General features: G+C 35.8%; 2 protein-coding genes across 10 annotated transcripts in view; one reads left to right on the top strand and one right to left on the bottom strand.

The window, feature by feature from the left end:
• The window catches only part of KRIT1 (KRIT1 ankyrin repeat containing), a 34,284-nt gene extending 25,085 nt beyond the window's left edge, over positions 1–9,199 (bottom strand). The window contains exons 1-4 of one of the 4 annotated variants that reach the window (XM_036879250.2): positions 8,741–9,199; positions 4,687–4,807; positions 3,567–3,726; positions 466–558 (exon numbers count right to left, since the gene is read on the bottom strand). In XM_036879250.2, the coding sequence (XP_036735145.2) occupies positions 466–558; positions 3,567–3,726; positions 4,687–4,788 (355 nt within the window). In that variant the 5' untranslated portion in view covers positions 4,789–4,807; positions 8,741–9,199. The remainder of the gene's footprint in view (positions 1–465; positions 559–3,566; positions 3,727–4,686; positions 4,808–8,740) is intronic. The other 3 variants (XM_036879248.2, XM_036879247.2, XM_036879252.2) reach the window with 3 other exon arrangements.
• Positions 9,200–9,276: 77 nt separating this feature from the next.
• ANKIB1 (ankyrin repeat and IBR domain containing 1) overlaps positions 9,277–14,985 on the top strand; it is a 163,939-nt gene continuing 158,230 nt past the window's right edge. Inside the window, exon 1 of one of the 6 annotated variants that reach the window (XM_057504515.1) lies at positions 9,277–9,377. The gene's annotated coding sequence lies outside the window, so the exon portion shown is untranslated. Of the gene's footprint in view, positions 9,796–14,985 lie in introns of all 6 variants that reach the window. The other 5 variants (XM_057504516.1, XM_036879245.2, XM_036879244.2 and 2 more) reach the window with 5 other exon arrangements.

Genomic DNA, 14,985 nt, shown 5'->3' on the forward strand with positions numbered 1-14,985 from the left:
ATTAGGTCTAAGTTCTTTAAATATTACCAATGCTGTTAGGCAAAATATTTTACAACTATTACTGACACCTTCTTGTCCCAAATACAAAATAGGTCCTGATCATAATCTGTTAATTTTCCAAAATACTTAAGGATTAATTTCTATCCTGTCTACAGCAGATCCTTTGAAAAATCCCTTATAACCTGAAAACACTTAACTTCAATTATGGCTTCCTTACTCACTTCTTCATTCTACTTTTAAAAACAAACAAAAACATTACTGTTCAGTTCAGAAGGCTGATTATTACTCTGAAATCAAAATGTCTTTAAGTAACAAATTTCTTCATCTTCTATTAATGTAAAAACATGTATTTTACAACAGTATTACAGTAACTATGAATGAGAACTCATAAGTTCCTCAGGAAATAGAGTTTAACTTAGCATCTAAAATACATAAAGACTCATAAGATAAAACTTAAGCCTTTACCTTTGACGACTGATGGTACAATAAACAATGCAGCTTCCCTGCCCATCTTCTCCCCATCCAGAGGAAATTTCTTCATGAGTACCACTCGTTTTCCTAAACATTTTTTTAAAAGTCAGTAAAGATAAAAATAAGGGGTTTTAAATTTTACAAGTTGCCTTGAGAAATAGACATATATTTTAAAGACAGCATTAACAGGAATTAAAATACAAACAGTCAATTTTATTATATGCCCTAATAAGAACTGGCAATTCTGATAATAATGCAAATCATTCTATTGATAATAAGCCAGTAAATTCATGGTCCTGATCTTGATTCACTAGACAAGAAGCTGTGTATGCACAGAAAGGAAAACTGTCCTGTTAAGGATTGACAGAGCAGCTGAATAGCAAGGCATCCTGTACGGTAAAGAAGCATATACTTCCTCACTCGTCTGGGATGTACATGGTAAGAATTTTATTATTGTCTAAGCTGTCTAAAGAGGGTGGTATGTATAAGTTACAAAGTCTTAAAAGTTTAGTAGCTCTTCATTTAATATTCAACCTCCACCCTCAATTTCAATTTTTATTAAAATCTGATTGGGCTACAAACTATTATTCTGAATTGCAACCACCATTTGGAGTCTATTTTTCCTGATTTGGTAGCCAGAGGGCTATAAATAATAACCTACAAGTTAGCCTCTCATCTTCTAGATACCTATGCCAATATTTTGATCAATCTTCTCAATCTCCCCAACCCAAGAATTGCAGAACCTTGTTTCTGACTCAGGTAGGAATGCTTGGCTGAATGCCTTTGGTGGACCAGGTAGACATGAGCTCGAGCAGCTTCACTTACAGAATACTAGAGTCAATATTTGTGATTATTATGGCCCATTATAATTATAGCCCCCCCCAAGATTATTTTACAAAATGGACACTTGTATAAAGTCTAAGCATTAGATACAGAATAACATTCTAATAAATTTCAGAAGCAGTATTTCTTTTGTCTGGCTTGAGGTCTTGTCTCACTTTATCTTTACCATCTTGGTGCTTCCCTAAACCCAGTTCTGATCCATTGTTTAATTGACAACTTTGCAAATTATAGATGTAACTATGAGATCTGTTGTGGGGGAAAAATAAAAGCACTGACTACAAGTTGGGAAATAAGGGTTCTAGTTCTAACTCCTCCACTAATGGGAATGTGATTTTAGCAGATGGCAACGTTATGTTTGCATTTCCATCTTACAGATGTGAAATGACCATATATCAACTCACAGGACCAATTCCAGAATTTCATGAATAAGTGTGGTAATGCTTTGTAAACTATATATAGCACTGCACAAACAGGTAAGGCATACCTACTGCTACTATAAAATCATTTGTGATTTTCAAGTGATGCTTAGAGAAGGAATCATATCACTCTATAAAAACACTTCACATTTAGAAAAGGTCAATTGAATAGGATAGTCAGAATGGGCTTTGGCTTATTGTCTATTCAGTTAAGTAAAAGTTCCCTATTTTAGTTTCTTTTATTAAAGGCTGCCTGAAAATATATCAGTACATTTTACTGTCTAAGTATAGAAGGCAAAATTGTGCTAGATATGTTTCAAGATGCCTGTCTACTCATAACTTCTCCTAAGAGAAACTACCCAGCCCTCTGGGACATGGGACATTTTGTTAACATGACACCACTTCCATCCCCCTTTTGGGTGAATGGACCAAATGGTAGAGTTTGGCTAATTCATAGCAAATTATGGCTTGTTGATTTTCAGATAAAATACATTATTTGGGCTAATCAGACTTGTCTCAGGAATTTGATCTCAGGATAAATCCTGCTAATTATAACAGTTTAATAACAGTAAAACAAGCCTGGGTGAAAATTTATCAGAGAAGTCCAAGACTGATATAAAAAAAGACATAAATTGATGGCATCCAAAAAGAGTCTTTCACATGCCTTGATCACCCACAAAGACAGTCCCCTTCTTAGCCAAGATCAATTTCTAGATTATTTTATTTAAAAAGTCAATCTTATAATTAGGGAAAAGAGATTGTGGGACTCAAAGTGTGTACCAAAGATCTATGAATTTATGCAGAAGCTTCTTATAATCATGAGTTACAATGCTTACAGTCCCAAACCACAAAAACCCTTCTAGCCCTATTGGGGAGGTTACCTACTGGGGAGATAAAATATGGTGAACAGTACTTCCAAAAGTTATGTTATGAATTACAGATTTATACACGGGCTATCTTTAGAGAATAAACATCCCTAATAACTAATATGTTAAATCATAGGATTCAGCCTTATCTGTACAACAGAAACAGTCTCATTACCAAAAGAGATGAATTGGACAATCTCTATAAAGATTAACAACAGGAGAAAACTCTAAATAGGCTTTAAAAAACTAGAAAGTAGGCACAGAGAGGTATACTTTACCTAACAATTGTTTTCAACTGTTGTTTGACTGAAATTAGCATTTCATTTTTAATTATAATGCCTGAAAGTTGGACATAGTTTATAATTTCTGTAACTTCTAACTGCTGTTTGCTCCTCGGAAACCTGCCTGAGAAAACTGATCATTAATTTTTAATCATTTTTATAGACTATACAGTATCTAATATTTTTAATGGGGCCTCAAGCTTTCAGGGTTAATTCTACAATCCCATTTGAATCTTTGAAAAGGGTCTCCTTCTGGTGACCAAGGGGAGAAAAAACTCTGCTAACTGGTAACTTAAAGGATTCTCTCCAATGCATGAATTTAACTTCTACTTAGTTATATAGAAAGGTTTACAGTTTCCTCTGTTCTGGAGTAGAGAAATAAAAACAATAGCTCAAAGATAATTATCTGGGGAACTATATACGTCTAGCAAAATACTTTGTGCTTTCTCTTGGTTTCCTCTCTCTATTGAACAAATCAGTAACACCGTGACTTACTTAAATATTTCCCAACTTTAAAAAATTAGTCAAGTTATTTCTTGAAGGGACTTGGATGTACCTTAAAAAACCTTTGAGTCTTTTTCAAGTTTTTTAAATGGAAAGTAACATAAAAATACATTGATTTTAACAAATTTTAAATATCTTTCTCAATAAGCATTTAAAGTAAACTGTTAGAAAGAAAAGTTTCTTACCTCTGATACCCTGGTTTGCAGGAGAAATTGGTTTGGTGGTTTCTACTACATAATCCAATATGCCTTGAGTTACTTCACTGTTGCCTTGAAGTTTAGTTTCTAGCAAAACTTTCTTTCTCTTTTTTTTCTGTCCTTCAATGGGAACTTCATGCAACAAAATCTTAGATGAGAAAAACAGTATTAAAAGCTAAAAATTAAATTTACTTGCCCTAGAATATAATAAGCCAGCAGTCTTTCTTAGCCCAAACTGCATATTAAAATAACCTGGAAAGCTTGAAAACAATTATCAATGCCCACTTCATCTCAGACCTATTAAGTGAGAATGTCTGAGGAGTGGGGTCCTGGTATTGGAAGTTTTAAAGTTTCCCACGTCCCTCAACAGTGCATCCAGGATTGAGAACCAGAAGTAACAGCACGGCTGAAGTAGCAGACTCCTGAGAAACCCTGCAGTGTCTTTTAATAGGTTTCAGATAACTAACCTTTAAAAAGCAACTTAAGCAAAATGCTAGAGAAATTAAGATGTTAAGTATAAATTAAGTATTTATGATGCTTAGAACCTGCTGTATAGAAAAAAATAATAATTCTGGTTTTTTTTGGTCTTTAATCACATTTACTAATATATGTAATACAATTCAAGATTACAGAGAAGTTACTTAATTGCCTAAGTTACTTAATGAAAGGTAGATTATTTTAAATAAACTGGTAGAAGGATATTATCAATATCCTGTTAAACATAGTTCTTTGGGGAAATAACCAAGAGCAATGTTTACACTGGAATTTTGAATAGAATGGTTTTGTAAGTTTAGGAGCTCTTCCAGAAATTGTACTAAAAACTAAATCTATATAGGGAAAATTCAAACAATATCTAATATCTAGATATTCAAACAATATTAATATCTAATAACATGGATGTTATCAATGAAGAGAAAAACGGTCAAAAGATATGCAGCAGAAAAAAAGACAGTGATGGGCAGAGATTTAGGATTGTCAATTCTAAGTTGTCAAAATCTAGGTTGTCAATAAGAATTCATAGGATATGGTTAAGACTTATATGTAAATGAAAATGATAATGGAGAATGACATTCAATGGTAGCAAATCAAATGTTAAAATTTTTCTCACTTCATACGACTTAGCTCTGTATTCCCGAGAATTGAGACTGGCAGTATTCTTTGGACGAATGACAGCAATGTATACATCTTCTATGTTTTCTGGATTTCCCATTGCTTTATAAAACAAATCCCTTGAAAGATTAAGTTAAAGGATACATAATTACCTTGAAAAACAAAAGAATAAAATGCTAATTTTTCTTAAAATATATATATTACCTAAAAGGCAAGCCAGAGATGACTGACTGTATCTTACCACTTAACTATTTAAAAGCCTTAGCTTATAATTTAAGATTTCCTTTGAGTCCCTTTTTCCTTTTCTGTTAAAGGTAAAAAAATTTTTTAGTGGGGGTACACATTTTCATAGGTCTTAATTGGATAAGAATCCACCTTTTGAACCTAAAAAAAGTGATAGGATTATAAAATGTCTTGTAAATACTAGGTAAATTATCGTTTGAAATAGTGTCAATCAGCATAATACACACTTAATTCCCATGAATTACACAAGTGAATATTATAGTGTTCATAGTTTGGAAACTGGAAATAGGAAGCTGCTATTGACATTCTCTCCAGAATCTTTAGGAAGAACTTTGATATTTTACATTTGGATGAACTAAAGATAATTTATAATTTTCTTTGGAGGTGCCTACCACAGAGTCAAAAACATTTGGTCAGTTGATAAAAGCTTTCTCATGATGACAAGAATACTTTCCATGTCCATTATCAATTCCCTAGATAATCCAAAATTTTTTTTTCCAAATATATACACACACACACTTTTTTCCCATACTAATTTTAAGTCTCCACTGGGCAATTTCCAGCAAGTAAATTTCATTTATCTTTTTAAAAAAAGCTTCCCCTCATTTATTGTCAGCAAATTTCTAAAAGAATATCAACCAAGGAGTTTCTTTCCTGGCCATGTTGAGGTAAACCTTCAGTTTTTTTAAAGCCCATTAGGCATTAAAATGATCTGTTCATATTTAATGAGTTCCTATTGCTCCAACGCTCATAGAATAAAAAGAGATCATTTTTAAGGAAGGTTTTTTACTGTCATTTGAGAGGAGATAGAGAAACTTAAGTTTATTTTCTCAACTGCAATTAATAGTCATTTCAGAACCTTTAATTCACATTTATTTAATAAAAAAATGCCTCATAATTGGAAACTTCCATTAAAAAGAAATTCTTTTAAAATCCAATAACTTTTGGCATTGTAAGTAAACATTAGCCTAAGATTAAAACAACCATTAAAATTATTGTACAAAAATGTTTAATTATTTAAATTTTAAAATTTATTTTAAATTATAAAAATTTTCACTGATTTGTATCCAGAGAAACTACAGATATTTCACCAGAGAAACTACTGTAAAACATTAGGATTGAGACATTTCATTTTGTGAAAAGTTTTGAGGACATCTCATTCACTCTCCATACCTCATGGGTTTTTTTTCAGTTCTGCTTTTCCATAAGATCATTTAAAAAAATTAACTAGTTAATTAATTTTTATTGAAATATAGTCAATACACAATATTATATTGGTTTCAGGTATACAACACAGTAATTTCCATAAGGTCATTCTTAAAACCCACCTCATGCAACTCAGCTTCCCTATACTAAGTGAAAAGGATAAGCCCTTTTACTGTTCAGAATTTTTATTTAGAAATTACTTTTCACTTCAGATAACAATAACTTCAAGATAATACAATCTCACAAATTATGAATATATGGATTCTTCCTTAAAGACTGCAAGCCTTCAGAAGACAGACATTGTATTGTGAATACACTGTGTACCACATCTGGCACAACTGCAATAACTTTTTTTCTGTTCAGTACCTAAAAGAGAAATCAAATAATTCTGTTTCCTAAATACAATTTAAAGCAAATCAGTTTTTGTGATGGTCAACTCACAAATGCTTTATTTAATACTAGTGAAATGCTTTATTTAATACTCCTCTCTAGAATATTTAGTACTGCCTAGTACATTCAACTTTTAAAAGATAAACAAATGTAATAAAAAGACAAAACCATGAGGATTATAGTATTTTCTTTTTACACTATTTATTGTTAACATACCCTCCAAAGACTCTCAAAATTGATTTTCAAGAAATATTCATACTTAAGTATTTGAAATATACATACTTCAGTGACATGAAAGACAGAAACAAAGACTTAAGTTAGGAAAAGAATAAAAACTACTAATTTATGAAGGCAAAACTAATAAAGCAGAAACACATGCAAAGGGATTGGAAGTAACTTGAAATAAAATTAATAGAGGAAGGTATAACTAGAGTTCCATTTGTTTAGACTGAGTTTTAGTTGAGGGTTCAACTAAAGTACAGGAAATATGTGGCATTTTGTTATATGGCTCATTCTATTCTGGAAAATGCTTAAACATAGACGATAATATGCAGCCTAAGTAGTGAGACCTTACAAATTTAATAAAATGCCAATAAAGTTTTTAATAAGAAACATTTGCTGTATTGAGCACAGGTGGATAAACTTAAAATATTTTGCCATGGAGAAAAAGAGAAGATTCAGTGTGTGAATATGGTATCATGAATTTAGTAAGCACAAGCGGGCAAGATGATTTATCAGTTTGTAAAGTACATGGTAATAGAAGTGACCAACAATGATCAGAAAGTGAAGTAAGAACAAAAAAATGGAGCATTATATTGGGGATAATGCTTAAGGTGTTCCTGAGACAGAAAAAGATCCCCCTTTCTCCAACTGTAAGCAATATTTCTCAACCTTTTAAAACCCATGTTAAATTTAAGTAACCAAAGCAAGCTAAACCAAAAAAATTTTACAGTCCACATAGGTGAAAGTCGCTGATAAAATTTTCTTTTTATCCCCTCTAGCCAAAATGATTTTATCAAGTTTTTACTGCTTTCATTATCCAAATATAACATTTAATATGCTTTTAAAATAATATGAATAGCTAACACCTATAATTATGTGCTAGACACTGTGCTTTACATATATTAACTCTTTTCACTCTTCCCCAAAATCTCATGAAGTAGGTATTATTATTATTTTATAGAAGAAAAACTGAAGTGGCTAAATTATTTTGCCCCTTCCTCATTCTCCTGGAACAACTATTTGAAAGCATTATAACACTAAAGAAAAGAGATGGCAACTAAATATCAGTAAGAATTTCCCTGCAGGAATTTGTAGACCATAAAATCTCATCCTTTTGCTACTCAAATTTGTTTTTACTAATACAAAGAGTAAGTAATAATAAAGTAGAATAGGAAATAGTCACTGGTGCTACTTCTACTCAGCTTGCTTTCTCATTGTTTCCAACCAATTCTACCACTCATCACTGATAATTTTCAAACTCTAAGTGACATTCTATTCCATAATTTAAGATATTTGATAATCTTCAAATAGCTTTTGAAGGCAATTATACTCAATTTGGAGAACAGAGAAGGAATTAAGTAAAATTGGAACTGGTAACCAAATGAATTCCTACAGTGAACACCCTATACATTTGGGGAGGTTTTGGGGAGCATGATTTCATCCGTAATAAATCTAAATATGCTATAGATCAGCTGCTATTGTAGATCTACAACCCAATTCGAAATGAGAACCAACTAATACATTAACATGGCATTAAAAGCAAAAGATGATGAGATGAATTGTTTTTATATTGTTATGAAAACATTTTTGAGTTTTTGACGTTTTTCCCAAATAAAACGAGGACATCAAAGCAGTTTCAAGACTGAGATGCAGAGAGAAGCATTTGTAAACATAAACTGTTAAGACAAGCTCTCCAAGACAGTGAGACGGGAATGTTGGTGAGATCCTGTGTCAAGACAGCTAGATTAAAGATTTCTGGGGAAGCTAAAAATACAATGGAGAAAAAGCAAAGAAAGCCTAAAGTCTTTAAAGGTGGAGAACAGCGGAATGACAAGCTGTGATTCGCTTTCCCTGAAATGACAAACATCAACACTCCACCACCCATCAACGTCCACTACCGGAAAGGATGTGCACGCCTCTTTGCTTAAAGAGCTACCACCCAGTGTGGCTTTAGTTTCTTGGTTTCTACTTGTATGAAATAAATTCCTTGCCTGGAGAAACTAGATCTGGAGATAGCTCAGCTTCCAACCTCTGTTTTCTTTCACTGGAGTCTGGATCTTGCTCCTCCTCGTCTCACCTGTGCGGGAAACCCAACGGTCTAGCCCGTGCGGGCGGCGGAGCACCTCCGGGCCGCTACATTCAACTCACTGGATGTGACAGTCACTTACGGGCGGGGGGCCGTCACCGCTTTCTCATGGTTCCTTCCCTTCTCTTTCCCAGTGGCCTGGCCCAACTTCCTGTGACAGGAAACCTTCGGCCGTCAGCAAAAAGCCGCCCAGCGTGTTCAGCCGCTGGCCCCACCACGCGCCACGAGAGTAAGAAAAACTCTTGCCGGCTGGCTTTTGACTGTCCTACTCCCTCTTCGCACTCAGCACCATACAGCCCTCACTGTTCCCCGAAGCTAGGCGATTCCAGATCTTCAAAGGCCTTGGCTCTCCAACCCGCAGCTACCGGGGCGAGGAAATCACTTCCGGGTTCACACCCCCGGCCGCCTCGCGGTTGGCGGCGGAAGAGTTTCCGGGTCGGCGGCCGAGCTCCTGCCACTGGTGCTGCTTTTCGCTGGGGCAGCTGGCAGTTGACTTGGGGACTGAGTTGACGGCGGCAGCGGGCGCGCCAGCGGCCGGCTTGGTCAGAGGCTGGGGAGCGGGGGAGGGAGGCCCGGGTGGTGCGCGCGCACGCAAGACTGGAGCATGAGCCGGACTTGACCGCGAGGCGGAGGCAAGAGCCACCGCCCCCTCTTCCTCTCTCCCGAGCGAGGCGGCGCGGCGTCCGGAGAAGGATGGGGGGCGCCCGCCCAATCTGAGCTTCGCCGCTTGGCGTCCGGCTCACGCCGCGCGTTTACCGCGGGCCTCCAGCGCACACCCGCGGCCCCAGCAGCCTCGGCCCGGCGGGCGCACCCGAGCAGGCGAGGAGGGGGCGCCCGCCCGGGTGGGGAGGGTACTTGAGGTCACTGACTCGGCATGAGAGGCTAGGGCTGCCACGGCGGTGGCGGAACTGCAGAGCTGCGGGGTCCACTCGACCCTTACCTTCAGCCCAGGAAGTAACCGTAAGTCTCAGTCTCAGTCTCGCCGTACGGATCTCTGAGGCTCTCAACCCATTTGGGGCTCGGAGTTCAGCTTTGTCTAATTAACGCGCTCCCGGGTCGCTTGCGGATGTGTCCCTCTCCTCTCGTGAAGGATTGTCAGTCTGTCCCCATTCCTCAACAAGCCACATTCTCTATCTGCCCCGAGGGGCTTTTCTCCCAGCGAATTTGCAAACCTCCTGGTCGCCGTTGCGCGTCCCATCCTCCCAATCTGGATGCATCTTTTTGTCCCTGAGTCCTTACAGGATTTGTGTCTTCCCTTTATCTGTTTGCATCCCGGACCTTATCGCCTTCCCCACCCAACCTTTGAGACATGGAAAACCACGGGTTCGGCCGATCTCAAAGGCTGGGGTCTTGAGCGAATGGATGAAAAGTGCTCTGCAGGGCTGTGATGGGTGGGGGTAGGTGCAGATGGTTCTAGTGAACCTTTATTTTTGCAGCTTCTGCCACCAAAACAAGAGTGGGCCTCTCCCCTGGACCCTCATTCTTTTCCCGTCCTAGCTATGTTTTCTGTATGTTGCTGTTTGAAGTCGCAAGAAATTGTAACTAGAGCTGTAATTAAGCATCTCCGGAGGAGGTTTTGAGAATTAGTCTCACGATCTCCTTTTACCCAGAATGGCATATTGAACAGTCGTACTGAAATGAAGACCCATTCCAGAAGAGCTTTACATTATAGATCTGACAAGTGAATGCGAAAACAGAAGGCAGATGTTTCAAATATGTTTTAGATACCTTTAGGTAATATTTACTGTTTTAGATTTACATTTAGTTCTTAATTTCCAAAGTGTGTGTCTTACGTGTATGATGTGAAAATTTATATCAGTAGGTTTTCTTTTAGTTTAAAAAAACACTAAAGTGATTTTTAAAGATCATGTCAGATATATTTGGTAAGATACTATTTTAAATCCTAAATTTCAGAGACCTTTTTGACCCATTTAGATCAACCACTTACAGATGTTACAGAAGGTGCCTGTGACCTTCCTGCTGCTTCTTAGTTAAAAAAAAATTAACTGTGAATATCTTCAATGTGTATTTCCAAATTTTGGACTAGGCATTTTTTTGTCGTTAAAATTTGGTTTGCTTTTTAAACTGACACTTCAGAACTTCCCAGAAATTCGATTAAAAAATAATTGCAATGCTCCCTGTCAGTGACTGGACAATATCTCTTATGTGCTTTCATGCATTTGATACTTTAGGAAGTGAATCATAATTTAACAATATTTTTACTGTGCATATTGCATGTTCTTTGTTATTCTGTAAATTCTTCTATAATGTAGACTGGTATCTTTGGTAATTTTTTTTCTGGAAAGATTGTCATTTTTTTAAAGGTGGATGTGTGTAATGTTTTTTTGTTTTGTTCTCAAAACCTCCTCTAGCAGTTAATTTGGTTCTGTGGTTTGATTTGTAATTTCACACTATTCAGATTTAGTTTGAAGTAGGCTCAGAAGATACTGTAGCTCCATCTCTCTCTGGAAATGTATGGTACTGACTTTCAGAAACCAAGCACTGTACAGTTTAGTTTGTTACAAAGGGTGTGGTTTTTGCTTCTCATAAAATTGATCAGTTTCCCAATAAGGTGAGTGTGGTATTATAGTGCGTTGATGGGCAGTAACTTGGAAAATCTTTTTTTTTTTTAGTCCATTGATCCCTGTTATCCTTGGAAGTAGAGTGGGGATGATGTGACTGTCTTTTCTTTTACACTTTTTCCCTTGCCCATTGCACTGGGAATTTTGAGTTTTCAATATGGAAGAGTTCAGAAACCAGTGTGTGGTCTAACAGGTGGCTGTTGAGATGTGGGGGAAAAGTTTGTTAGCTGCTGTTTTGTACTCCTATTAGCACTGCTTGCTTTTGAGAGAGTGGATTTTCTTTTTTTCCTCTTCCTTTTCTGGATGTGCACTTGAATTTGTGAAAGTGAAATATATGTATTTAAGACACATTTGTAGTTAAAAGTTCAAGCTAATGTACATATATAAAGAGATAATATAAAAATAGATAAATATGAATTAAGTTTGTTTGAGTCTCCTTGAATGGAAACTAGAAAGATTCCTCAGTCTTTGGGTACTTTTTCCCTCTTTGAGAATGCATAGAATGTTTATTTAGATGAAATTTTTAAATACTTCAATCTAATATTAAACTTTATATATGACACATTTACCAAAACAGATTTGAGAATGGCTTGGTCATTCTGAGAGGAGTTTCTATGCATGGTTCTAAAATTGCTTAGATATTTTATTTCCTTTCTCAAAGTGACTTGCTTAGGAAATAGTGATTTTTGGACTCAAGTTTATTTCTCAGACAACCTCAACCTTTTTTTTTCTTTTCCAGATAACTTACTTTCATACTCTTTGAATCTCAGTAACCTTTATTGAATGTCTACTGTGTGTGCCAGGCACTGTGTTAGATTCTGGGACTACAAGGATAAATAAATTAAGATTCCTTTCTTCATTGAATTTGCCAGTCTGGTTATTTTTTATTCTGTCTGTCTGCCTACAGACATCTCAATAGGTTTTGAAGTCACTTGACTGTATTTCAAGTTTTTTCCCATCCTTTCTATAAGAATAAACATAATAAGTGCCACTTACCACAGATTCTGTTAATAGTAATGCTGAATATTGTTTTACTTGTAATATGCTAGAAAAGATTTGACCTTAAAATTTCTCTGTAAGAGAAAGAAATTGTAATATAATTATAACAATTTTTAATTCTCTCATAATGCTTATTTGATTCTAATTTCATAAGCTATTAGTATCTTTTATTTTCTGAAGCAGATGAATTATATACTATCAAAATGCAGTGTCCAGCTGTTGGGGTTTAAATCTGTGAAAAGATAATTCTGAAGCTTATTATGTTTAACCATAACAATGGTCTTCAGGCATATATAACTATTTTTTCTTCTAGTTCAGCAATAGGATCAGTTACTAAAAACTGCATGTATTCTGCAGGGAGAATAGAGTGTTAAGAGTATTGAGCTATATGTAATTATTCAGCTTTAAAATGTTTTGAATTTAATTTTGACAACTATTTAATGCCTTTTGTTTTCTGCAGTAAATATGTATTCCTTCAAATTTAAAAATGATCTTACTCATCTACTAGGATATATGATTTATTCAGTAGTTTGATACAGTTCAATCTAATCATTTTTCAGACCCTCTCACGTTTTTTAAAGATGATCTTCCACTGTTAACTCTTTTTGCCAGAAACCTCATTTGTATTTTAAACATCTTATTAAGCTTTGTTTTTTTTTAACCAAAACCTGTCAACAATTTACCATTCTTTAGGCTAAGGCGTTTTGCTACTGGTTACACACTCTTCTGTTTTAGGACTGTAGAGCACGTAATTATTTCTCTTCCAAGTTCTTGAGAAAGGTAATCATTGATATTTTTCTCTTCTCAATCTGACATATTTTAACTTGAATAGACAGTTTCTTTCTTTCAATGTAGCACAATCCTTGATACTCAGGTGACTATGTTTTCTGACTAGAACAATTATTGGGGGTAGAACTCCTGTTAAAAGACATAACAATGACTAAATTATAAATGTGTTAGGTGCTGGGACCATGAAGATGAGTAAGTCAAGATTCCCTTTCTCATTGCACTATAAAATGCCTATTTATGAAGAGAAAGGAAAGTTCACTTAGAAGCACTGAGATGCTCTTCTCCAAATAGGCATAAAAACATTGCCCTCCTTGTTAACGTATCCCCTCAGTATTGTAAAGGAAGGTATGTACATATGTATATTAGCATACATATTAAGCCAACGTTTTCATTCTATTTCCTGGCCACAATCACTGATTATCATTTCTTCTAGCAGATGTTCTGTATCACATATTTATTTCATATTTTTAAAACTTGTTTTGAATTAATTTCATACTTACCCAAAAGATGCCAGAACAATACAAGGAACTCCTTTATCCCTTCACTCAAATCTCACCACTATTAATATTTTACTGCATTTTGTCCATTGCCTGCCCTTCTCTTTCTGTCTCCATGCATTTTATGTGTGTGTGTATGTGTATATACATACATACCGATTATCATAGTCTTTCTCTGAACCTTTTGGAGTGAATTGCAGACATGGTGTCCCATCACCAATAAACACTACAGTGTCTATTTCTCAAGAACAAGACACCCTCTTATATAATCAGCATGTAACCCTCCAAATCAAAATACCAGCAGTGATACAATACTGCTATCTAGTCCAAAGAATCTATTCATATATCATCAACTATCCCAACACTACCTCTCTTCATTTCTGGTCCAGGATTCCAGGATTCCATCCAGGAATACATATTGTATTTACTCATCATGTCTCTTCAGACTTTAGCCTCGTTTTTCCCTGACTTTTATGACCTTGACAGTTTTAGAAAGTACAGGCCCTACATTCTGTAAGATGACCCTCAGCCTAGGTTTGTGTGCTATTTCCTGATGACTCCAGTCATCATGCTTCCCTAGTAGGAATACCACAGAAATGGGGTTGTGCCCTTCTTGGTGCATTGCATCCGGTCAGATGATGTCAAACCGTGCCACTAGTGGTGATTAAAGCTTTGATCATATTGGTGTCCTTTGTATTGTATTTCATCGTACTTGTGGAGAGGTATTCCAAAGTTACACCCGCATCCTGTTTCTCATCAGATCTCTCTAGTCTTAATGTGGGTAAATGATGACTCTCACCTGAGTCACTTTTATAATGATTGCCAAGTGATATTTCTCTATTTCTATTATTCCTTCTGCATGTATTAGTTGGTATTTTATTGTAAGTTAGAACTTTCCTTTCTACCCCATTTGTTTGTTGATTTAATAAGTAGGGACTCATGGATTTCTCTTTTAGTTATGCGTTGTGATTTGGTTTTTGTTTTGTTGTTTAAATTGTCCACTTCAACCTGGCTCATATGCCTGTTTATCGTGCTCCCATTTCGTTCATTGTGAATGAATTCTGGCAGAACATGCTGTTCCTGGTTCATCTCATAGTGTGCCTGGTCTAGACCTGGAATCAGCCATTTCTTCAAGGAGTGCTGTTTGGTTTTCATTATTTGTTGTTCTTGGTATATAAAAACGGAGATTGAGGGACTTGATGTCCTCCTTGCTACTGGGTGTTATTGCTTATAGCAGTTACGAATGTATGAGTGTGTGAGTGTGGTTTATACACACACACACA

The sequence above is a fragment of the Manis pentadactyla genome, chromosome 7 (assembly GCF_030020395.1).
Source record: "Manis pentadactyla isolate mManPen7 chromosome 7, mManPen7.hap1, whole genome shotgun sequence".
NCBI lineage: Eukaryota > Metazoa > Chordata > Mammalia > Pholidota > Manidae > Manis > Manis pentadactyla.